Raw genomic sequence first — 24055 nt, 5'->3', positions numbered from 1 at the left:
CACTATTCAATAAGACTTAATTTTAATCTCAATTCTACATTCCTCTACATTCCTCACAAACCTCTGTGAGAAAAACAGTTTTCTTCATCTGTCTTAAATGAACAACCTTGAATTTTTAAATTATGACTCCTTGTTCTAGATTTTCCCACAACAGGAAACATCCATTTCACATCCACCTGGTCAAATCCCCTCAAGATCTTATTTATCAGTTAAGTCACATCTGACTCTTCTAAATCACATCAGATGCAGGTCTAGACTCTCTAGCTTTTCCTCATAATGTAACATGCTCATCACAGGTATTAGTTTAGTAAACCTTATCTGAACTGCCTTTAATGCAGAAGGAGTGACCAGTACCATACACAGTATTCCAGATATGGTTTCACCAAAGCCCTGTACTGAAACATGGCCCCCTCCTCTTGCATTCAATTCTCCTTGTAATAAACCTTAATATTTGATTAGATTCCCTGATTACTTGCTGTACCCACATACTAACCTTCTGTGATTCATGCACTAAGACACCCAGATCTCTCTGCATCTCAGAGCACTACAACTTCTATTTAGAAAATAGATTCTATTTTATTCTGTCTGCCAAAATGGACAATTTAACACTTTTCCACATTATACTCCATTTGTCAGATATTTGTTCACTCAATTAACACATCCATATCCCTTTGTAGGCTCCTTCTGTCCTTTTCAGAACTCATTTTCCTTCCTAAACTTGTGTCATCAGCAAATGTACTTCTCAAACATTTCAACAAATCATTTATGTAAATTGTGTAACCTTGACACCCAAGCACAGACCTCTGTTGCACACAACTTGTGACATCCTGCCATGACAGAGGTGGCTGATGGTAACTTGCCTTCCTGAACCACTACATGTCATGTGATGTAGGTACACCTGCAATGCTGGAAAGAAGGGAGTTCCAGAATTTTGGCCCAGCAACAGCGAAAGAATAGTAATCTTATTCCAAGTCAGAATGGTGAGTGTCTTGGAGGGGAATTTGCAGATAGTGTTACTCTGGTGCATTTGCTGCCCTTGTCCTTCTAAATGGCACAGGTTATGGGTTTAAAAGGTGCTGTTGTTAATACTTACCATTCAATATTCTGTATTTTTGACTGTGGGCTAAAATAGAAAAAGGACTGTATTAAAACCGAAGGTGTTGGAAGAATTTGCTATATTTTTAAAAATGTTACTCAAACTCATTGTGTGGTGTTTATATTGCTGCTTTGTTCAAACAGTAGGGGGAGCTGTTTGTAGACAGCAAAGCACTGCTGCTCGATGCTAGCGATAAGTACTGATTGGTTTGTGCAATTGTGACTGGTAATGGATATCAAATGGCATCAGCCTGACAACAACTCTGCATACTTTGAATAAATCATTAACTTTTGCGGTGACCTTGGGAGCAGCAGGGCTTGAGATTCAGTGCAAATTCCCAAGTGGGTCATAACACTGTCTCATTATGCACCTAACACATCACACCCTTAATCCTCAGGCCTTTATTGCCTCAACCAACCCATGCTCTACAATATTCATCAGCTCCGTCTCCTAGAGTGCATCCTCTTGTATTTGAGTAAAGGAGCCTTGGTGAGTTTCTACTGTTCACCTTGGTGATAATACGCACTGCTACCATAGAGTTGATAATGCAGGGATGTAAATCAAATGAGCTGCTTTGCCCTGGATGGTGTTGAATGTCTTGAGTCTTGTTGAAGCATTCATTCAGGCAAGAGGACAGTATTTTCTTACACTCCTGACTTCTGCTTATCAATGGTGGACATGCTCTGAGGAGTCAGGAAGTGAGGTACTTACTGCAGAATTCTCAGACTCTGACCTCATCTTGCAACCACAGAATCTATATGGCTGTCTAGTTCAGTTTCTGGTCAATGGTAGAGTGGGGGATTCAGCAATTATAGGAGATAACTAGATTCTTGATTCTTTCTTGTCAGAGATGGTCATTGACTGGCACAAGTGTTAGTTTTCACCTATCATCCCTAGCCTGGATGTTGTCCAGGTGTCACTGCAGATGGCTTCTTTATCTGAGAAGTTACAAATGCTTCTACCATCAGTGAACATCCCCAATTTTGACCCTATGATTGAAGAAAAAAGAAACCTTAAACAACTTCAATTCAATAAAAATCTGGAATTAAGAGTCTAATAATGACCATGAATCCATTGTTGATTGTCGGAAAAACCCATCTAGTTCACTAATGTCCTTTAGGGAAGGAAACTGCCATTCTTATCTAGTCTGGCCTACATGTCACTCCAGACCCACAGCAATGTGGTTGATTCTTAAGTGCCCTCCAGGTAATTAGGGATGGGCAATAAATGCTGCCTAGCCAGCAAAGCCATCATCCCATGAGTGAATTGAAAAAAAAGTTCTGCACATAGATTTAGACTCATTGTCTACGAAGGAGTTTATTTGGTTGGAGGTAACTCAGAATGCCAACTAGATTGTTTCCTGGGATGAAGGTGTTTTCTTATAAGGAAACATTGAATTGGTTGGGCCTATACTTACTGAATTTTTGAAAAATGAGAGGTGCTCCTATTGAAACTTTGCTGAGTTGCTGTAAGTTTAGAACTAGGGGACACAGATTTAAAATAGATTCTGCCATTTAAGATGGAGATGGTAATTAATTTTTTTTCTCATAGAATTGTTAATGTTTAGAATTCTTTGCCTTATTCAATATTGGAGGTTGGGTCAACAGAAATATTTAATGCTTAATTAGATTTTTGGTTCTAAAAGGTTACGTGCGGAGGGGTTCAAATGAGAAAACGGAGTAGAAACATGATCAGATTATCTATGATCTTACTGATTGGTACAGCAGGCTTGATAGGGCCGAATGACCTACTATTGCTCCTATATCCCATGTTATGATTTTCTTTTGTCCATGTTCAGACCAAAGCTGTAATGAGAGAAACCAGCAGAGCCTGAACGGAGAAATCAGTATGCAGGTTATTGCTCAGCGAGTATCACTTGTCATCAATCATGTTATCATCTTTTGTTATTTTGTTGCTGATTGAAAAAGAAAGTAAGGGTAGTAATTGACTGGACTGTATGTGCCTTACTTTTCGTGGGCAGGATATACCTGGGCAATTGTTAAGCATCTCTGTATTATAACTAACCTACAACAACTTGGCTTGGAGTGCAGTTAGAACTGTCTTCGGCACTACTGCCAGAATGTTGTCATAGCCACATCTTGTGAATTCACCATTTCTTGACATCACATGGAGTGAATCAAAGTGAGTGAAGACTGGAATTTGTCTTGTTTAGGTCCTGTGGAGGAAACTAAGACAGATCATCCATTCTGGCTGAAGATAGTTGTAAATGTTTAAGCCTAGTCTGTTACATTGACATGCTCAGCTCTGCTGTTATCAGGGCCACTCATGTTTTGGGGGCTCCTTCTCCAATTCATTGTTTAGTCGCCTCCACCATTTATGACATGACAGGACTATAGAACTTTGATCTGATCCATTCATTCAGGGATTGCTTCACTTGGTTTATGGTGTATTGTTTCTGCTGTCTAGCCTGCATGCAGTCCTGTGTTGTGGTTTCACCAGACTGTCTTGGTCTTTAAGTATGCCTAGTTCCTGACATATTCCCCAACACTCCTCATTGAACCAGGGCTGATACCTTGGTTTGATGATACTGATGGAGGGAAAACAGTGACACTGCAGTGGTCCGATACAATACAACAGCTAAACATAACCTGCAGCTCCTCGCAGAAGTCAGCATTTGAGCTGCTAGATCTGTTCTGAATCTATCCCATTTAGTACAATGATAATCTGGAGAGTATCCTCAATGTGAAGACTGGGCTTTGTCTTCAGAAGGACTGGGCAGTGGTCACTGCTACCAATGCCATCACAGCCAGATGCACAGCCAGACAGAGTGATAAGGACATGGTCAAGTAGGGTTTTTCCACTTTTTACTTCTCTCATCATCTGCCGCAGGCAGCCTAGCAAAGATATCTTCAGGACCAGCTCAGTCCATGTTGTACTTCTGAGCTATATTTGGCAATGGGTATGGAAGTCTCCCATGCAGCGGACATTCTGTGCCCTTCTCACCTTCAGTATTTCTTCTAAATCAGGTTCAACATGGAGGAGCACTGTTGGGAGCTTAACAGAAGTGCCTATCTTGTCCTTATGATTTTCTGAATGGGCATTAAACTGATGGTTAATAGTGTTAAAAAATCCACTGGCAGGTATTCAATACCTATTCAAGTGTAAAAGATGGACCAGTTCTCTATAAGCCTTGGGCATGTTGGCAAAGGACCCCTACCGTTGACTCACAGTAGTCCCACCATAAGACTGTGGAACATAATATTTAATGTCCTGAGAGTACGAAGCCATCTGTATCATTCTGCAACCATGAGCTCATACGGGAGTTCCTTGTACTAAATGAAAAGAAAAATTAACAATTTCAGCCAGTTTTATTTGCCAAGAGTTTGTTGGCATATTTCTGAATCTATTCAACACTCAAACAACTAAAATAAACTACACCATGACAAACGAAACTGCAACAGTTATCTTTATTAAAAAGCGTAAGTATCATTTTAAAAACTCAGTAGCAATACTAGCAAATGAATTAACCTAACAACAAGCTTTATCAACACTCAGATGAACCAGCGAAAGCAAAAAAATACCTTGCTGTTAGATTCAACAATTCAATCATTTCCAACCACTGCAAGATTTTCACTGAGAATAAAATGGATTGGAATCTTCAGTATAGAGTAACAATGTAAACACAGACTCACCTCATCAAACAGACAAAGTTACTACATGAGTGACTGCACACAAACAGGCAAAGTCTGGTAGTGACTGCCCTCTGCTGCCCAAAATTTTTGATTCCAATCCCTATTTGTTCAGTTGAAGAATTGCATAATTTGAGTTTCTGCTGTGTCCTCAGTTAAGTGTTAGTTATGCACTTGCATTTACATGTTGTACAAAGCCTTGGATCTGACCTTACCCAAATTACTGCGTTCAATTTTGCACACTGCAATTTACTGGTCGTAGAGATAGTCACCAGAATGGCCTACAGTGTTAAACAGCTGAACAGGTTCAATAAATCGGCTTGTACTCCCTTGAGTACAGGAGTTTGATGGACGATGTGATCAGGATGTTTAAAATGTTAACATAATACAAAAGGGTAGATGTAGACAAAATATTTGCTATGGTAGGTCAAATACGAATGAAGACGGATAATTTCAAAATGAGAGATAAGCCACTTTTCCACACAAAAGGGTTGGAGAAATCTGGAATTCTCACTTCAGAAAGACTATGGCTGCTGGGTAAATTGGAGCTTCTAAGACTGAGATCAATAGAGTTGTGTGCAATAAAGATATCACCAGATATGGAACTGAGGTGAGTAAATGGAATCCAAGTGCAGACTTGGTTTAACTGATCATAAGAAATAGAAGCTGCAGTGGAACATTTGGCTCCTCAGTTCTGCTCAGCCATTTGGGTATGATAACAGATTGACTTCTACACCAACTCCATTTTCCAACATGCCTCTATATTCACTCATTCTCCAAAATCCAACAATTTCAGTCTTGAACATACATTTTAGTGAAGCATTCTCAGTCATTTGGGATACAGAAATCCAAAGATTCAGAAATTTGAGTGAAGAAATTTTTCCTCATCTTAGTTGAAACCTTTCAATCAATGCCCCCTAGTTCTAACCTCTGCAGCCAAGGGAAACATCCTTCAACATCTACTCAGTAAACCTTCTAAGAATTTTAACATTTCAATGTGGCGATCTAAATGCCAGAGGATACAGTTCCATACTACGTCTCCTCTGAAGACATCTTTCTCATCCCAGGAGTCAAACTAGTGAAATTTTTTTGCACCTACTCTAAGACAAGTATATCCGTCTTTAGCTAATTGAACATTATAGCAAACTCAATGTGTTGAATGGCCTACACCTTTTCCAATGATGCACTGGGGTTTGGAGCTTGGAATTTCCTGGGAAGAAGCAAAATACATGTGCTCATGTTGATTCTTAAAGCAGCACTTGCACTTCCTGTCGGTATCAGAGTCTGAAACTGGGCACTTTCTGTTGCATTTTGTGCTGAAAGGCGGAAGGATGATTACTGACTGACTGGCATCTACAGCACCGTGTGCAAGGTGTGATCAATGGCAGCAAGAAAAATGAAAACCTAATGATAGAAACCCAATGGACATCCAGTTCTAGAAAAAATACGGTCATGTGTGGAATGAGCTGCCAAAGGAAGTGGTAGAAGCAGGTACAATTTCGACATTTGGACAGCTACATTTTCAGGCAAGGTTTAGCGGGAAATGGGCTAAATCCAGCCTAATGGGACTAGATCAGTTTAGGAAACCTGGATAAGTTAGACCTAAGGGTCTGTTTCCATGCTGTATGACTCTATGTTACCAATCCATAGAATCTCCACAGTGTAGAAACAGGCTAATTGGCCCAACAAGTCTACACTGACTCTCCAAAGAGCATCCCACCCAGACTCACGCCCCTGTCCTACAACTCTGCATTTCCCATGGTTAATCCACCTACCCTACACATCCCTGAACACTGTGGGCAATTCAGCTTACCAATCCACCTAACCACCCTGGACTGTGGGAGGAAACCAGAGCACCCGGAGGAAACCCACGCAGACATGGGGAGAATGTGCAAACCCCACACAGACAGTCGCCCGAAGCTGGAATTGAACCCTGGTCCCTAGTGCTGTGAGGCAACAGTGCTGACGACTAAGCCACACCTGCTGCCCCTGCCAAGAAAGAACAAATCCTGTCAAAAAGGTCTGTCTTGATAGCTTTTAAGATATTACTTCTAGTATGGAGATACATCATACCAGGGAAATCAGGTTGAAAGCAGGGGCTATATGGATAAACTTTTCCCACAGGTTTGTTGGAAAGTTCCCAGAAAGTAGGGTCTCTCAGTTGGCTGAGCAGGTCAACAGGTTTGATAGTCTGGCAGTGATATACATTACTGTAAATTGCTCAGACTAGCAATGCACTGATCTATTCGAGTCTTGGTAAAGGAATTTACTAATGCTTCAGAAAAGCAAATAAAAGCACTAATCATTTTAGCATGATTATAATTAGGATCCAAAGAAACCTTTAACCTATGAACCATTTATCATTTTCAGCATATTAATTAAAATGTAACCTCCCGCTTTCATCACAATCTAACCTCTCCACCCGAAAGTTTTAAAGAATAATTCTCCAAACAAACTTGGATGTTTTGCCATGCCAGTAGCAGATCAGAAAGGAATTTTGATCTGTGAGCACTCTCTGTTATTCTGCTGCAGGATATGGGGTCAGTCTTTGAGGTTCACTTCTGGAAATTGATGTGTTAAATGCCAGGAAACAGATAAAACTTCTTCATCAGTGTGCCTCTCTCCTTCACAGGCAGCTGTCTGGCAAAGTTGTGAAATGACTGTTGGACCTGAAATGGGAGATGCCACAGAAATCCAGTTACTAACTAAGATTACAAATACAATGCCTAACAGAGCCAACCAACCTGTAGATGTGCTTTCCTACAGTTTACAATGACACCTCTACACACGGGCGCTATTTCAAACACTTCCCTAATCCTTACATAACCCTGCTCCACATTTTCAGTATTTCACCATCTTTTATTATCTTATTGCTGATTATTCACACTTATCTAGTCTTACATTAACATCCTCATGTTTTCCCTGCTTCATGTACTTCTACTGTTTGCTGTCACTGTACAGTAATGTTGCTATTTAAACGTTAGTTTAAAACTAAAAGGCGGACATAAAATAGAACTGAAACTACATTTTTCAGTCACTGAGAGGAAGTTCAGATAAGTGAGAGATTACACAGCCTTCTCTATCTGGGTATTCCACTTACGACACATGAGGAAATTGTAATTTTTAAAATTATTTTGAGTACGTGCGGTAGTTAGCCATTTTTATAACATTGCATGGCCATGGGCAATCTTGGACAGGTTGTGTGCATCACAGCAACACTTTTACAATGATTCCAAAACTGTCTTTAAATATGAATATACAATAAACACTGACAATACAAGAAAGGATTGCAATTGGGGCTCTGATAAAAGGGTGTGGGATTCTTGAGAAATCCTGCAGTAAAAAGGGGGAAGTTGTGTGTCACTAATGCAGCCCTATGGGGCCACTACTGCAGCAGTCAGGAAATCTCATGATTTCCTACATTGATGCTGTACCCAGAATTGCAGTTATGTACCTGTGAGGCAAAATATAAGCCAAACGGTTAAAGAGTAACTTTTATTGCCTTCTAAAGTCATGTGAAACCCAATGGGAAGCTGGACTATTTAATCAATAATTAACTAATTCCAGCATTAAGATTCCAATGTTGGATTCTGCAGGGATCAGATATGGATATTGGTCTAGCATATAATGTGGTTCAAAACTACTTACTTCAACAGCATCTTTGGCTGATATTCATTGCAGGTTTGGTAGGGAGTAGTGGTGAAGTTCACATATTTTCCTCCACAAGTAATCTCTCTGTCTCACCAGTCATGCTGATGGTGGATGCTGTGACTGGGAAACTTGAGGCATATAACACAGGTGAGGGGAAACTCTCCTCTGGCAAGTGATTAGACACCAGCGTTGGCAGAGCATGAAGCAGATTCCTATGTTCTAGAGCAGGGAATGCTCCATGACATACAGGAGCGCTTCCTGCCTCCCAATAATCCCTTCAGCCCTTGCAATAGCTACTTTCACTTTCTTACCTGGAAAAAAATCTCCTCGACATCATACTTTGATGCATTTCGCCTCATTAAATCGACTAATGATTGGATGAATATGCTGCCATTTTGTACATGCCTAAGGGATACATTGTCTGCAAAGCAAAAAAGACAACAGCTAATTGATAACAAAAGCAGGATTCCTGTCACCCATACAAAGAGAAAGCAATCATAATATTCAATTGACTTCTAAATTTGACACTTTCGACCTAGTATTCAAATTATTGGTGAGCCCTTCAATCCTGTAGACTTAGAATCATTCCATTTGTTGCCGGTACATTCATAACATCTGATACAAGAACATGCACTAATACTAAACACAACTAGGCCATGCAGCCTGCACTGCCTAATAGAGCCATTTTACAGCCATTCCAATTTACCGCATCATGCACTTTCCCAATTTATTCTGTCCTCTAAGGAAAATAAAGGTGTAAACAGAAGCAAATATGTTTGAAAAGTCTTTCTCATCTTTTCTTACTTATTCATTCATTCACAGGATGAGGGCATTGCTGGCTAGGCAGCATTTATTGCCCATCCCTAATTGGCCAGAGGGCAGTTAAGAGTCAACCACATTGCTGTGGGTCTGGAGTCACATGTAGGCCAGACCAGGTAAGGATGGCAGTTTCCTTTCCTAAAGGCCATTAGTGAACCAGATGGGTTTTTCTGACAATTGGCAATGGATTCATGGTCATCATTAGACTGTTAATTCCAGATATTTACTGAATTCAAATTCCACCATCTGCCATGGCGGGCTTCGAACCTGGATCCCCTAAACAATATCTGGGTCTCTGGATTAACAGTCCAGCGATAATACCACTAGGCCATTGGCTCTCCTTAAACAGCTAAATCTCTAAACACAAACATTATTACAATTAATAGTAAACTGTTCCACCTAATGAAAAGAATATAACTTGTAGTTTCACAACCCTTCAAAGCTTATCAAAGCCTTTTACAGCTAATTAAGTACTTTTAAAGTGTAAATCACAATTATAATGTAGGAAGCACAGCAGCTAATTTACATACAGCTAATTTTTCAATGGCTGTAGTGATTTTCAAATAGTGCCATGAGGGGTAGGCACATTTTTGCTTCAATGTAGCTTCTGAAAGGTAGCTCCCTGCAGTACTAGAGGAGCTTACATCTGGTGCTCTAGTCCAAATAATCTGTCAGTGATGCTAGTTGAGAAATAAATACTGGTTAGAACATGGAGGAGAATCTGCCATTCTTCTTCAAAAGAATGCTCGGAGAAATTTTCAATTGGTTTAAGAGGGGAAGCTGACGCCTCAACATCATGTTTTTGCCATGGCTTGAGCACAATCTCCCTTCCCTTGCTCTCTAAGTAACAGACCCATTTCAATCTTGAAAACTGTTGTTGTAATGGAGGCTGATCATGAGTGGGCATGAACAAATCTCAGACCTTATGTACAATCAGTCTCTCGGATCCCTAACGCTTCTCTTGAACCCATGCCATCACTGTCTCATCTCTACATTTCTCTCAGATTGTTGGTGTCTCACAACAACAGCAATTTTATAGCACCTTTATCACAGTAAAATATCCAAAGGCACTTAACAGAAGGAAATTACAAAGAAAGGGAGATTTAAGGCCATGAAGGGATTTGTAAGAAAGGCTGAGAATTTAAAAATTAAGTCAATGCTTAACTGGGAGGTAATGTAGGTCAGCAAGCACAGAGGCAATAGATGAATGGGACATGGTTCAAGTTAAGATACAGGCAGCTGAGGTTTGGATGATGACATTTACTGGGGAGGGGTAGCGAATTGGAAGTTGGCCAGCAATGTGTTAGATTAATCAAGCCTAAACAAAGGTGTGGGTGAGTGTTTCAGCAGCAGGTAAGCTGAGACAGGAACAGAGTCAGGTGTTAGGGGTGGCAGGGTGGCTCGGTGTTCAGCATTGCTGCCTCACAGCCCCAGGGTCCCAGGTTTGATTCCAGCCTTGGGTGACTCTCTGTGTGGAGTTTGCGCATTTGCCCCGTGCCTGTCTGGGTTTTTGCCAGGTGCTTCAGGATCCTCCCATCATCCAAAGATGTCCAGTTTAGGTGGATTGGCCATACTAAATTGCCCTGTAGTGTCCAGGAAGGTGCAGGCTAAGTGGATTAGCAATGGTAAATATAGGGTTATGTGAATTGGGTGGAGGGCTGGGTCTAGGTGGGATGCTCTTTGGACAGTTGGAGGAGACTCAATGGGCTGAATAGCCTCTTTCCACACTGTAGGGATTCTAAGAGATGTTATAGTGGTGGAAATGGGAGGACTTAGCGATGGTATGGATACATGGTCAGAAATTCACATTGGATTGAATATGACACCAAAATTATGAAGAATCTGTTTCAACTTCAGGCAAGGAGATGTTGATGGCTATGGAGAAAAGTTTTTGGCGGGGTTGAAGATAATGACATCAGTCTTTCTATTTCTGGAAATGGAAAAGCAGACATTTTTGCTAATCCAGTGCAGGCTGTTAGATGAACATTCTGATAATTTAGAGTTAGAGGAAGGGTCGAGAGAAGTAATGGTTGGGTAGGTCTGTGTGTTGTCAACATACAACTGGCAAATGACACTGCCTTTTCTTAACAACCGCACCACATCGTCTGATATGAACTGTTGGCCATGACATTGAGAAGCAGAGCTTGTTTGCACATTGAGCATAATTACCTGGGGTGGTGGAGCAGAAACAGATGAAATCACTTTCTTTGTGTATTTTGTAAAAGGGACCCTCTTCTTCATAATCAGCGACAGGCTCATCATTAGCAGAATCACTAACATAGGCGTAGCCAAGGTTTGCTGCAAAGAAACAGCACCGATTACTCAAAGAAGCCAACTCACTTCAATTGCACACCACCCAATTCATGGCTGATAAGCTTTATTACTTGTCCTCTCTGTTATGGTGTCTAGATCTTTGCTAATCAACCTATTGAAGATGGCAGTACACACTTCTGGAGCAGGTCGGACTTGAACCTCAGTACAAAATGCCAACAAATCAGCTGTAGCTATCATGTGATAATGTTATTGATGACCCCCTTTCCTGGTCACTGTATACTTGGTGTAATATTGAATATGAATGTGGAATTGAGTATTTACAAAGGCAGTAATAATTTTGAATTTATTTACCAACCTTTTGAGGACCAAGACACACTTCAATGAGACAAACAATTCCATGGCGCACCCACTATTTCATACTGTAGGCGCGGTATCAGAAGTCTACACGTGCACGGCCTTGGAAAATAGAACACGAGCCTCTGGAGGAGATTAGAAGCATGGATGCAGTCTCATCACTCAGGGAAAGTGACATTGCTTCCCTAAAAAACACTTCGCATCTTGTCATGGCACACAGGTTGAAAAGCCCTGGTCTATGTTATACCCTGAACTTATTTCTGCAGAATCTACAATATAGGAAGGAAGGAAGAGATGGATAGGGTGAGTGATGGCAATGCATTCAGGTAGTAAAGACTTCCAGGGTGGTCAGGATGGAGTGTTCCGCTAACAGAGCAGGTGGGCTCACATTGCCCAATATGCCATCTTTGTAAAAAGCTTGAAGCATGCACTAGGATTGTCTGTTTGGAGGCTCATCCAAAGACTGTTTTCCATTTAAAATGTTTGCTACTGACCATTAAGGAGGTGCCACTAGTTATCTAGGAGTAAACAAGGTACTGATGTGGCCTTTGAACACTACTTAACAGGATATTTACCAACACACGTTCACTTGCTGCCATTGGTCTGAAATGAAACTCTGAAACAGAATGGGAGGCTCTTGGGCATTTTGCTAAGGCTTCATGATCACTCTAGCAATATTTTAAGCCAGAAATTATTTGAGGGTTTCACATAAAAAGAGGAAGTGTGGTGCTACTCCATCTTTTAGGGGTCACCAGGAGAAAGGAAGTGCTTCCTCATGGACATCTAGCTAAGGGATCCTTAGTCTGGATGCCGAATAGGAAGGAGGGTGTGAGGCGAGGAAGAGGAGCACTAACTGCTATAGGAATGGGACAGGAGTTTGTGGAGCATGAGGAGGTATTAATTCCGATGTGGAGACAAGACATGCTTCCTTCTCGGAACCTCTTCCAGCAGGACATCCAGTACTACTCACCAAGAACATGTCTATGTAGTTTAAAAAAAATGTTGTGTAAACTATAGGGAATAGGTGTTCTATTTATTACAGAGAGAAGCCAGCTCTGGTCAATTAGACAGTAATTTTGCTACATCACCTAAGATTCCACACCTTCAGTGGAAGCAAGTGTAAGGAGCAACATATATGGCTCCTACTACAGTAAGGGTGTCTATATCAACACTTGAGTGCTGAGCCTGGTTTTGCAAGCAGCGGCAAGTTCAAATTATCTGCAGTTAAGATCAACATGGTGTGCTACATCCAGACTTTCACACAGGCGCATCTTATTTGTGCCACACCCACTTAAGTATCTGTTCAACATTTGGCCAAAATACTTGCCCTGATTTTATAATGCTACATTCTGTTACACAATACTGCTACTCTCTGTATTAATACAGAGCTGTTATTCTTCGGATCACACATATGATCTGCTTTGCCCTATATGTACTCTCTAACATACACAAGAACTGCTGCTCTTATATACACATCAGTTTTCATAATGTAGGAGTGGTGTATTGATGTGTAATTTTAATACATTTTTAATTCAATATTACCCATTTTTTAATATCCTGTTCAGCATTTCCCTGCTATCTGCTGATTTGTCTAGTTTTGTCATTGTTTCTTTTCTATATATGAATGTTTAAATGCAAGCTACACTGCAATTTAGCTTTCCTGAATAAATAAAATTACATGAAAATAACAAAATTACTCTCTAATAAACCTAGAACTGGCATCGCTCTTTAATATATAGGACTTCTATTCCCTATACTATAGATAACATTTTTTAAACAAAAGAGAAGGGCTTCTGTTCTCAAATGTATACTTAGGAGTTGCAATTCTCTAACAGATATACAATTTCTGCTACTATCTAATGACCAAACCTGTTACTTCCTTTTATTCACACATTGTACAAGCAGATTGCATAATGGTTTAGAAGGATGCTCACATCCTCGACAGGCCTGCACGATGATAATTTTGGGTTTTCCTCTCAATCCTTTGCAGCTCTTGTTGTCTAAAATATTAAAGACATTGTCAATGTGAAGAGTATCTTCCTTGGCTTCGTTGTGAAATCTGCCACAGATTTTATCTCGGAGCCCATGGGACATGAGCACAACAAAGGTGCTATCGCTCTGTGAGTGTTCCTCACGATTTGAAAATGCAGCCAGTGCTTGTTTCATTTCCTGAAACAGATTTTATGATACATTAATTTTTTTTCAGCAGCAATGATACAGTCTGAATTCCACTGAATCCCATTTATAGTAAAAAGAATTTGTCATTTATAATAAGTGTGATATTAACTAAGAGTTATTGAACTTTTGAGGATCAATTTGATTCATAAGTATGACTACTACAGAATAGTAACCTTGCCATAAACTCCCTGTCTTATCTAGAACTCTCAGAACATTTGGCAGAAGAATTGCAGGGATAACTTTGTTCAATATTGAATGTCAAAAGTAAGTCCATTCTGTGTACCATATTGTTCTGTATCTGTGCAACAGGATTCTATGTACTGCAATTTTTTATGACAGGTAGGTAAATGCCTATTACAGTACTGGAAGATAGAGATTTATTCATTAAAAGTTTATGCTGTGTGTATATATGGAGTAATTAGTTACCCAAAGTGTGACAATTACTGGATGTTCCTCAAAGGAGTGCGGCTATATGTGCCACGAGTTAACATAGCGATGGAAGGTCCTTTCATCAGAAGAACAGGATCGCAATTTTGTCATTGTATCTATTCTTCTGCTGGAAACAGGCTGGTTTAGGGGAAATCAGCTAACGAATAACTGTCAGCCAACTGGGGCCAAAGTTTTGTCAGAAGTGTTACGTCTGCTTTTAGAAAAAAGGCTGTAGCCGTTAGTTCCAAGAGTCAGATAAAACTAAACGTTATTTCTCTTTCCAGCTGCAGTATCTATCAATAACATACATTAAAGCAATCAAACACCAGCTCTAAAAAGATTCATATAACCAATGGAAAATATCTAGTCAATGATGCAGAGGTTATGATTACAGATTCTTAAGATATAATTTTCTATAACATCCTATTAACATTCTTGTTGGATCTAAGTTCCAAAAGGATAATATTAAAGATAATACTCCATAACATGACTATTTCTGTCATTGTCAATCTTTGCATCTCTTTGTATTATCACTGCTAAAGGAATGGATTTGAAAGCCTACTATGATAAATATCCAGTATAATATATTTTGTTGTTAGGTGGAAGATTCAGAGTTAATTACACAAATTCCCCATCAATTTTAGTTTGCCTGCTGCTCAAAACTGTACTTTGCAGAATTCACACACTGTACAAAATTCAGTTTTCAGTTCTCTATATTACTCAACAAATTTGCTGCTGGAATGCTATGATGGCCAAGACTGACATCAGCATGCTTGTGGGCTTAGGTTTCTGTCTGTTGGTTTCATGCCTCCACTTAGGACATTCTCAACAGGAGAATCTACTGGTAACACCTGAACTAAACCGTACAATGTCAGAAATATCTCAGAAATAGCTACAATTCAGGAAACTGAAGGGAGGGAGGATCCAAAAAAACATTATCACCAGGGAAGTGATACTGAGCAAATTGCTAGAGCTGAGGCCTGACAAGTCTCTGGGTCCTGAAGGACTTCATTCTAGGGTCTTAAAATAAGTGACTAATGAGATAGTTGATGCATTGTTTCTGATTTCCCAAAATTTCTTTAATTCAGGGAATTAAAGAACTCCTTTAATCAAAAAGTGAGGGAGCTCTTTGAGGAAGTAAAATATGTTATGATTAAGAGGAAGGGGGTGGATATACAGTACTTAGATTTTCAGAAGGCATTTCATAAGTTGCAAAACAAAAGTTATTGCAGAAAATAAAGGCTTGTGGTGTAGGGGATAACATATTGGCATGGTTAGAAGAATGGTTAGCTAACAGGAACTGAGAGAAATCATTATGGGACTTCATCGGTTTGGCAAAATGTAATGAGTTGTGTGCCATAGCAATCAGTGCAGGCTCTCAACCTTTTACAATTGACGTAAATAACTTGAATAAAGGGAAAGAAAGTTGGTTACTAAGTTTGCTGTTGACACAAAGACAGGTCAGAATAAGATGCAAAGAGAACATAAGGAGGGTAAAAAGAGGTATAGTTATATTAAGTGAGTGAGCAAATATCTAGAAAATGGAGTATAATATGGGAAAATGTGAAATTGTCCATTCTGACAGGAAGAATAAAAAAGAAACCTGTTATCTAAATGATGAGAGATTGCAGGGCTCTATGCCACGGAGTGATGTGGTGGCCCTTGTACATTAATTACAAAAAATTAATATGCAAGTAGAGCAAGTAATTAAGGTAGTTGTATTTTGGTAGTGTCACTGGACTGGTAATCCAGAACCCCATGTTAATTATTTTGGGTCTTGGGTTCAAATTCCAATTTGGCAATGTAGAATTTATTGAATTCAATAAAACAAAAATCTAGAGTTAAAAACTAACTAGCCTAATCGCAGCCAAATAATCTTGGTTAAATGTTGGAAAATCCCATCTGATTAACTAAAGTCTTTTAGGGAAGGAAATTCGCTATCCTTAACTGATCTGGTCTGCATGTGACTTCAGACACACAACTATGTGGCTGACTCATAGCTCCCTCTGAAGTGACGTAAAAAGGCAATTAGGAATGGGCAACAAATGCTGGCCATTTTCTATACAAGAAAAAAAAGAATGTTATAATTTATTCTGAGGCAAATTGAATAAGAAAGTAGTGAGGTTATCCTCTAGTCATACTGTGCACTGGTGAGACCAGATCTGGAATACACTGTACAATACTGGAGACCCCATTTAAGGAATTATGTAAATGTGTTGGAAGCAGTTCATTTCAGCACATGAATTAGGAACACAAGTAGACCATTCAGTCTCTCGGTGCTGTTTTGCCATTCAATAAGATCATGGCCAATCTGTTTGTGTTTCAAATCCGGTATTCCCACCTACTCCTCATAATCTTTGATTTGCCTGCTTATCAAAAATCTATCTGCTTTTGCCTAAAAATATTCAATGATCCTGTCCCCACCACATTTTGAGGCAGATTTTCCAAAGTTGCACAACCCTCAGAGAAAAAAAAATTCAACTTATTCTGTGAGGTGAGCCCTAATTTAAAGCAGCATGCCACCCTAGTTCTAGACTGATGCACAAGACGAATCATCTTTTCCACATTTACTTTGTCAAGACCATTCAGGATCTTACATACTTCAATAAAATTACCCTTCACACTTTAAAACTACAGTGGAAACAACCCAGCCTGTCCAACCTATCCTGTGTCAATGTAATAAACCCCTGTGAATCAACTCTAATGCATTTACATCCCTCTTTAAATGTGGACCCCAGAACTATACACAGTTTTCAACATGTTTTCTCCATATAACTGAAGCATAACATCTTTATTTTAATGTTCAATACCTCTCATAATAAAGAGGAGCACCCCATTAGCCTTCTTGTTATGTGTTCTGCTTGCATTCTAACTTTTTTGTGATTCATGCACTAAATCCATCTGCAGCTTGGAATTTCACAGTCATCCTCCAAATAAGTGATACTCTGCTTTTTCTTTCTTTCTACCAAAGTCAACAACTTCATGTTTTCCCCATTATACACCATTTATCAGATTTCTGCCCACTCATTCAACTTATCTATATCTGTTTGAAACCCTCTTGTGTCTTCTTCATAGCATACTTTCCTACTTATCATGGTGCCATCTGTGAACTTAGCTAGCATGCCTTCTTTCTTCTCATCTAAGTCATCGATGTAACTCATAAGAAGGTAATGGCTCATCACAGACTCCTGTGGGACTCCACGCCTGTTACACAAAGAGCCACTTAATTCAGAGGTTTGCTAGACTAATACCAGGAACAGGTGAAATGCCTTATAAGGAGAGGTTGGACAGGTGGGCTTATCTACCCAGTGGAGTTTTGCAGAGTAAGAGCCAATTTGATTGAAACATACAAGATCCTGAAGGAGCTTGACAGGTTGAAGCATATGTTTCCTCATATGGGAGAAACTAGAACTAGACATCACAGGTTAACAGCAGAGGGTCACTTATTTAAATAAGAGATGAGGAGAAATGTTTTCTCTCAAAGGGTTGAGACTCTTTGGAACTCTCTTCTCGAAAGGCTGTGGAAACAGACTATTTGAATATTTTTGAACCGGAGGTGGCTAGACTCTTGGTAAGCATGGAAGAGAAATGATACCAGAGTAGATAGAAATGTGGAGTTGAGGTCACTCCCAGATCAGCCACGATCTTATTAAATGGCCAAGCAGGCTCGAGGTCCAAATGATTTATCCCTTTCCCTAATTCATACATTCATATGTTAATGTCATTTTGTTCACGTATAAAATTTGACAATTACATTTGGTTTGTGTGATGAAGTGCTGTGTCACTGATTGAAGGCATAAATCTGTCGCATGGTAAGAGTATTTTTGCTCCACAGTGCAGGTTTGCAGAGGTGCCACTGTCTACAATTGAAGGAGTATGACAATGTGGAGCACATCATACCTTTAAAACATTGTTATCTATTCTATGGAGCACAGAGGTTCTATCGATAGTCCCTCATTGGTTCTCCTTCTAAACCATAAAGGTAACTCAACACAGCACAAGGGCAAAATGAAATAATCCCAAATTAGTATAGCCATCAAATCAATCTTAACGGGCAATATAAAATGTAGTCATCCAACAGCACCTTACTGAAATAATCTCTTTTTGTTTACAGTAGAGACTCTAAGGGAGGGAAAGAAAGGATACTGTTGAATGCAGTCAAGTCAAATTCAGAAGGAGATTTACTGCGAACAGAGAGTTGAATAGAATGTTCCAAACATTAACATTTACCTCGCCTGTTAAATTATTGTGCTTTTCCACTTGGTAGCCAAAGCCATTTAGCAGTTTCTGCATTTGTTCTTCATCCACCTCTGCACCCTTCCTCTTCATTTCAGGTTTCTCAAAATCAATGTTATTAATCAGTATAGCCAAACGTTTCCTTCCCTGTTTTGGCAATATCTGGTATACCTGGAAAAGAAATTACAGTTGTATTTTGGCTTTAAACAGTACGGAACTATTCACTGAGGTGAGAATGACTGCTACATCAAAATCTAATAACAATCTAATCAAGTAACCCAATCCAAAACTAAACCAATTCAATCACAAATTTCAAAGATCGGATAAATTTAGACCCCATCCAAGCATCTATTACATCATCCAGTTACATGTGCCAAGTATCTGAATAATCCAATCCCAGATCCCAGATATTGAACCAACCAATTTCATAAACAAACTCTAATCAATCTAGCCATACATCCCAAAGATCAACCCGACTACATCATGCGTCTCAAACCCTAAACCAACTAGTCACCCATCTCAAGCATGGAATCAATTCAGTCACATTACCTAAGTATGCAGTAAGAGGATTTCCTCTTGGAAATAGATTGGCAAAAATCTCAACAATCAGAAAATGCACTATATAAAATAATTCTGAATGAAGCAAATTCATATTTTAATGTCTCATTGTTAAAGCTCGGATATTATAACACAACACTTGCACTGGTGCTCAATCTTCAACAATATGGTAGCTCAGGATATCAGTATAGTACCTCGTTTGTCTTCTGAGAAATCTCCTCATAGTGCTGTTGTGTACACGGAGTTATCCACTCATCAGATGTGGGTAACTCTGCTGTTGCTAAAGTGGAAGTGGTTGGGACAACAGATCCAATGCCTGTAGAGCACAGAAATGGAGTAAGAGATTCTATGTTACTTACAAAAAGTGAGTACACATATATTCAGACTTATCCAAAGATTTATTTCAAACGAAATACATGAACGTCAGTACTGTGTATGCAACACTAACAGATGTGGAATAAGAAGTCCACAGATGGCAGTTGTGTAATTTACACTTCAGTCCATAAAGTACAGAGGTCTTGGGACTTTGTAGATAACGCACTTGCTTCTTAGCCAGAAGCTCCAGATTCAAGTTCTACTCTGTGGCTTATTGGCCACAGAAAAAGTGTTCATCACAGGCTAAACAGGTTAATAATCAACCTGCTAGTCCTTCCAACACATCCCTGGCAAACAGACGGAGTAGGAGAGATTCCAGGTCAGTCATGCTTGATCCAGACTGGTGCCCCTCAGGCTTAGAACTACTTGTAGCTCTCTAAAGTAAGACAGATGCTGTTCGTCGCTTGTGGACTATGGTTTATGATTTTAAAAATGTGCTGCATCTCATTCATAGTTTAACTTGTTAATTTGTACGTAAAAGATGTTTTCTCATTCATGGCCATAAATCAATGCAAAGAGACAAGATATAGGAAGAAATTCCACCTCTTATAAACAATTAGGTACAGCACAGGCAGCAGCACTTTGGTTAGAACTTGTCATTCAGGGTGAAACCTGCCCGGAAGAGATAGGCAGCTGTACTGGGCAAGCACCAGGAGCAATCAATGGCCGAAATGACCAGGAGAGACTGGTTGTGTTTTTGTGACAATCACTACTGATAACTAACTTGCAATTGCAGATTCTTTAATTAATTGGATTTGAATCCCACCAACTGCTGTGGTGGGATTTGAACTCATACCATGGAGTGTTAGGCTTTGGATTACTCTCCAGTGAAACTAACATTACTCTACCATCTTCACAAACAAGTAGTGTTTCATTAAAGAAAGACACAGGAAAAATATAAGATACAGCACCTGCTGAAGTCTCGGAGGTTTGCTTTGGATCAGAACTCGATGCATCTGCTGAAAGAACAGAAATACTACCAATACATAATTCACTAGATGCCTGCAACACAACAAATCTCCAATTTCTTTTGCATCCACCATTACCACTAACTGCGTTAAAAATTCTTCCTCACAAACCCACAGCATCTCTTGCCTAAAATCCTAACTTTGTCATCTAGTCCTTGTACGTAGAGCTAATGGGAACAGTATCCCCTTGTCTAAGCTTGTAATAATCTTGTACACCTCTATCAAATCTCCCCTCAATCTCCTTTGTGTCAGGAAGAACAATACTAGTCTTTCCACTGAGCATTGTAACTAAATCCTCTGATGACTAGAATTCCTCTGGTAAATCTCCACAGTGCTATCATGAGGACTGATATATCATTCCTAAAGTGTGGTGACTAGAGCCAGATGAAACCAGAACCTTATAAAGGTTCAGTGTAACTCTCCTACTTTGATACTGAATGGATCTACTATATTAAGCCCAAGATCTCTCACTACATCTTGCTACCTTTAAAAATCAATGTACATACAACTCTGGCCCCTCTGATCCTTCATCCTTCTTTGGAATTGTACCATTAAGTTTCTATTACCTAGATCATAGATCATTGAATCCCTACATTGTGAAAAAGGTCCTTCCACCCAACAAGTCCACACCAATCCTCGGGGCATCCCGCCCAGACCCATCCCCCTATAACCCACCTAATCTACACATCCCTGAACACTATGGGCAATTTAGCATGGCCAATCCACCTAGCCTGCACATCTTTAGACTGAGGGAGGAAACCCACGCAGACACAGGGAGAAAATTCAAACTCCACACAAACAGTCGCCCAAGGATGGAATCGAACCCAGGTTCCTGGCGCTGTGAGGCAGCAGTGCTAACCATTGTGCCACCGTGCTGCCCCTCTTGTCCTGTCTTGGCTCCCAATTCAGCAGGTAGTACCCCACCTCTCTTCATCCAGCATAAATTTAGTCTATATTTCATGTCAGCGAAGGATCACTGACATTAAATGTTAACTCAATTTCTGGCTTTGCAGGTACTGACAGACCTGCCGGGTATTACCTGTATTTTGTGTTTCAATTTCTGTTCTGTTTGATCTGGTCTTGCTATTGGGTATAATTATCAAAATTTTGTACAATTCCCAATTGTCAGTGTTAGTGTCCCTTGTTTGGGGATTGTTAGTATATGAATATACAACAGTCTGTTTGGAGATTGTTAGTTTCCGAGCACATAGCCCCGTGGTTTGGTGATGGTTAGTATACGAGCACAGTTTCTCTCGTTTACTGGCTGCTGGTTGAATATACCCTCCCATCTTACAATGTAATTCTAAGTTCTATTCCTACCTTGAACGTGTTAGTCATACTTATTCACCACTCCCATATTCTGTCACTTACTTTTTACCAGACAAAGGCTCAGTTTCACACATAGCTCTTTGTCTGCTTTGTTCAGACTGTCAATAAATTTTTCACTGGCTCGGGGTCCCTTTTTTGAAACGGTGTCTATGAGACATCGAGCCTTGTTTTTCGTTGTTGCTTGTGCTTGGAGAATTTCTTCTGATTCTGACGTGTTGATCACTCTCGCCTCTTGCATTTCATCCACGAGATCATCAATGACTCCCTTGGTGAGTCCATTCACTAAATCTGTTCTCAGGTGCTTCAGTCTTTGGTCTGAAATAAAGTCAATGAACTTTGATGGTTTTTGTTTTTCTACGTATAGGTGACTTCAATCCAGGTGAGTTAGATATAAGTGTGCAGGTCAATGTATAGAATATTACTAAAGTGTTGCTTACTATATAGGAAGAGATGAAAGTGATTGTGATACCGTACTGGATCAGTGAGTGGAGGACTTGTACAGTGCTGTGATATAGAGTCAGTGAACCCAGGATTTGTAAAGTGGTATTGTATGCTCTCATACAGGTCAAGCGTACAGATAATGCAATATCATCAAAAGTTTATATACAATGCTAATTAGACAGATGTATGTTGTAGAGGAGAACAGCATCATTCATCTTACACTCACTGCTCGTCTCCTTATTGGTCCCTTTTTTTGGCACTACCTTTGATCCTGCTTGGGCAACGAAGCTGAGCCCCATTCACATATCACTTGTTTTGATCATGCTCCTTCATTTAGGACTGGTTTAGCTCCACATATACTCTGTCTTTCTGTATTTATAAATAAGTACACTAGACAAGCCAGTCTAAGCCTGTCCTCCGTGTGCACGTGCACACATATTTCACAACCGGAACGATAGCAAAACAGTCAGCATTTAGTGTGAAATTGTACCCTGTGAAATTGACAGCAATTTCTAACAAATACACAGTTAGATACAGAAATTCAGGTGCTGCTGTCAGTACTTCCCTGCTCTCTACAGGATTAGCTGTTAAATTCCCCACAGATTGTGATCTTTTGAAATTACTGAACTGATTAAACTTTCTGCTTTTATATTGTAATACCATTATAAAAATCTTTGGGAAAGTTATGCCTTGCTAATAAGATGTAACTGGGATTTTGATTGCATACTGAGTCAGAACTTCAGCTGAACAACCTTGTCTCAGAAAATTAATTTTATACTTTTGTTCAAGATCAAATTTTTCAACTGATGAAACAAAGGAACACAGGAACAGGAGTTGGCCATACAGCCAGTCAAGCTTGCTTCTCCATTTAATGAGATTGTGGCTGACCATCTGCCTCAATACTACTTTCCCATGCCATTTTCATATCACTTGGTTATCATCGCTCTCCAGAAATTTCTGCTTTGAACATGCTCAACAGTAAAGCTTCCACAGCCATCTGAGGTAGAAATTCCTAAGATTCACTATCTTCCAAGTAAAGAAATTCCTCCTTACCTCAGTCTTAAATGGCCTGCTTTTTAAGTTTTTAATCATTTGTTTATAATATCTCAGCTTCTAATGTGCATGTCCTAAACTTTATTTTGCTCTACATAGAATTTCTCCAAGTGAAGGATAACCAGCACATTTTATTTCCTGGTTTGTTGTCTGTGGGAATGCTGCAATTAGATTGGCAGCTTACACTGATAATATGATTGTTACTGGATACCTGGAGATTCCCTTGACCCGACTCCAGATCCAACTTAACACCAAGAAAAGGGGAATCTGGGGCACAGGGACTACTAGATCATGGTAGACAACTTAATTTGAGGTCAGCAGCAAGTGCCATCACTTTGCTATGTGTTAGGATCCAAATTTATGGTGCAATCTAGTAAGCAACCAGCAAAGGTTTGTTTAAAATGGGCAAAGTTTGAAATCCTAGATACTTTTTGTTTTATTTGTCCATGTTGCTAGTTCCTGTATTCCCCATCCTAAATTGCCCTTGAGAAGGCGGTGATGAGCTGCCTTCTTAAACCACTGCAGCCCATGGGGAGTAATTACATCGGCAGCACTGTTAGTAAGGGGAAAAAAAAACCCAAAAGAACTGTGGATGCTGTAAATCAGGAACAAAAACAAAGTTGCTGGAAAAGCCCAGCAGGTCT

The 24055-nt window shown here is 39.7% G+C and overlaps 1 protein-coding gene across 3 annotated transcripts in view; it reads right to left on the bottom strand.

Annotated features, from left to right (window-relative positions):
- Positions 1-4508: 4508 nt before the first annotated feature.
- Positions 4509-24055, bottom strand: part of LOC109916765 (caspase-1-like) — a 28222-nt gene continuing 8675 nt past the window's right edge. The window contains exons 2-9 of one of the 3 annotated variants that reach the window (XM_048612683.1): positions 21960-22232; positions 20532-20576; positions 19440-19561; positions 18682-18858; positions 13779-14013; positions 11386-11514; positions 8709-8818; positions 4509-7415 (exon numbers count right to left, since the gene is read on the bottom strand). In XM_048612683.1, the coding sequence (XP_048468640.1) occupies positions 7323-7415; positions 8709-8818; positions 11386-11514; positions 13779-14013; positions 18682-18858; positions 19440-19561; positions 20532-20576; positions 21960-22232 (1184 nt within the window). In that variant the 3' untranslated portion in view covers positions 4509-7322. Of the gene's footprint in view, positions 7416-8708; positions 8819-11385; positions 11515-13778; positions 14014-18681; positions 18859-19439; positions 19562-20531; positions 20580-21959; positions 22233-24055 lie in introns of all 3 variants that reach the window. The other 2 variants (XM_048612680.1, XM_020516502.2) reach the window with 2 other exon arrangements.

This window comes from Rhincodon typus, chromosome 26, assembly GCF_021869965.1.
Source record: "Rhincodon typus isolate 14 chromosome 26, sRhiTyp1.1, whole genome shotgun sequence".
Taxonomy (NCBI): Eukaryota; Metazoa; Chordata; class Chondrichthyes; order Orectolobiformes; family Rhincodontidae; genus Rhincodon; species Rhincodon typus.
The sequence above is the reverse complement of the archived record's forward strand: the minus strand, read 5'-3'. Positions and strand labels throughout refer to the sequence as shown.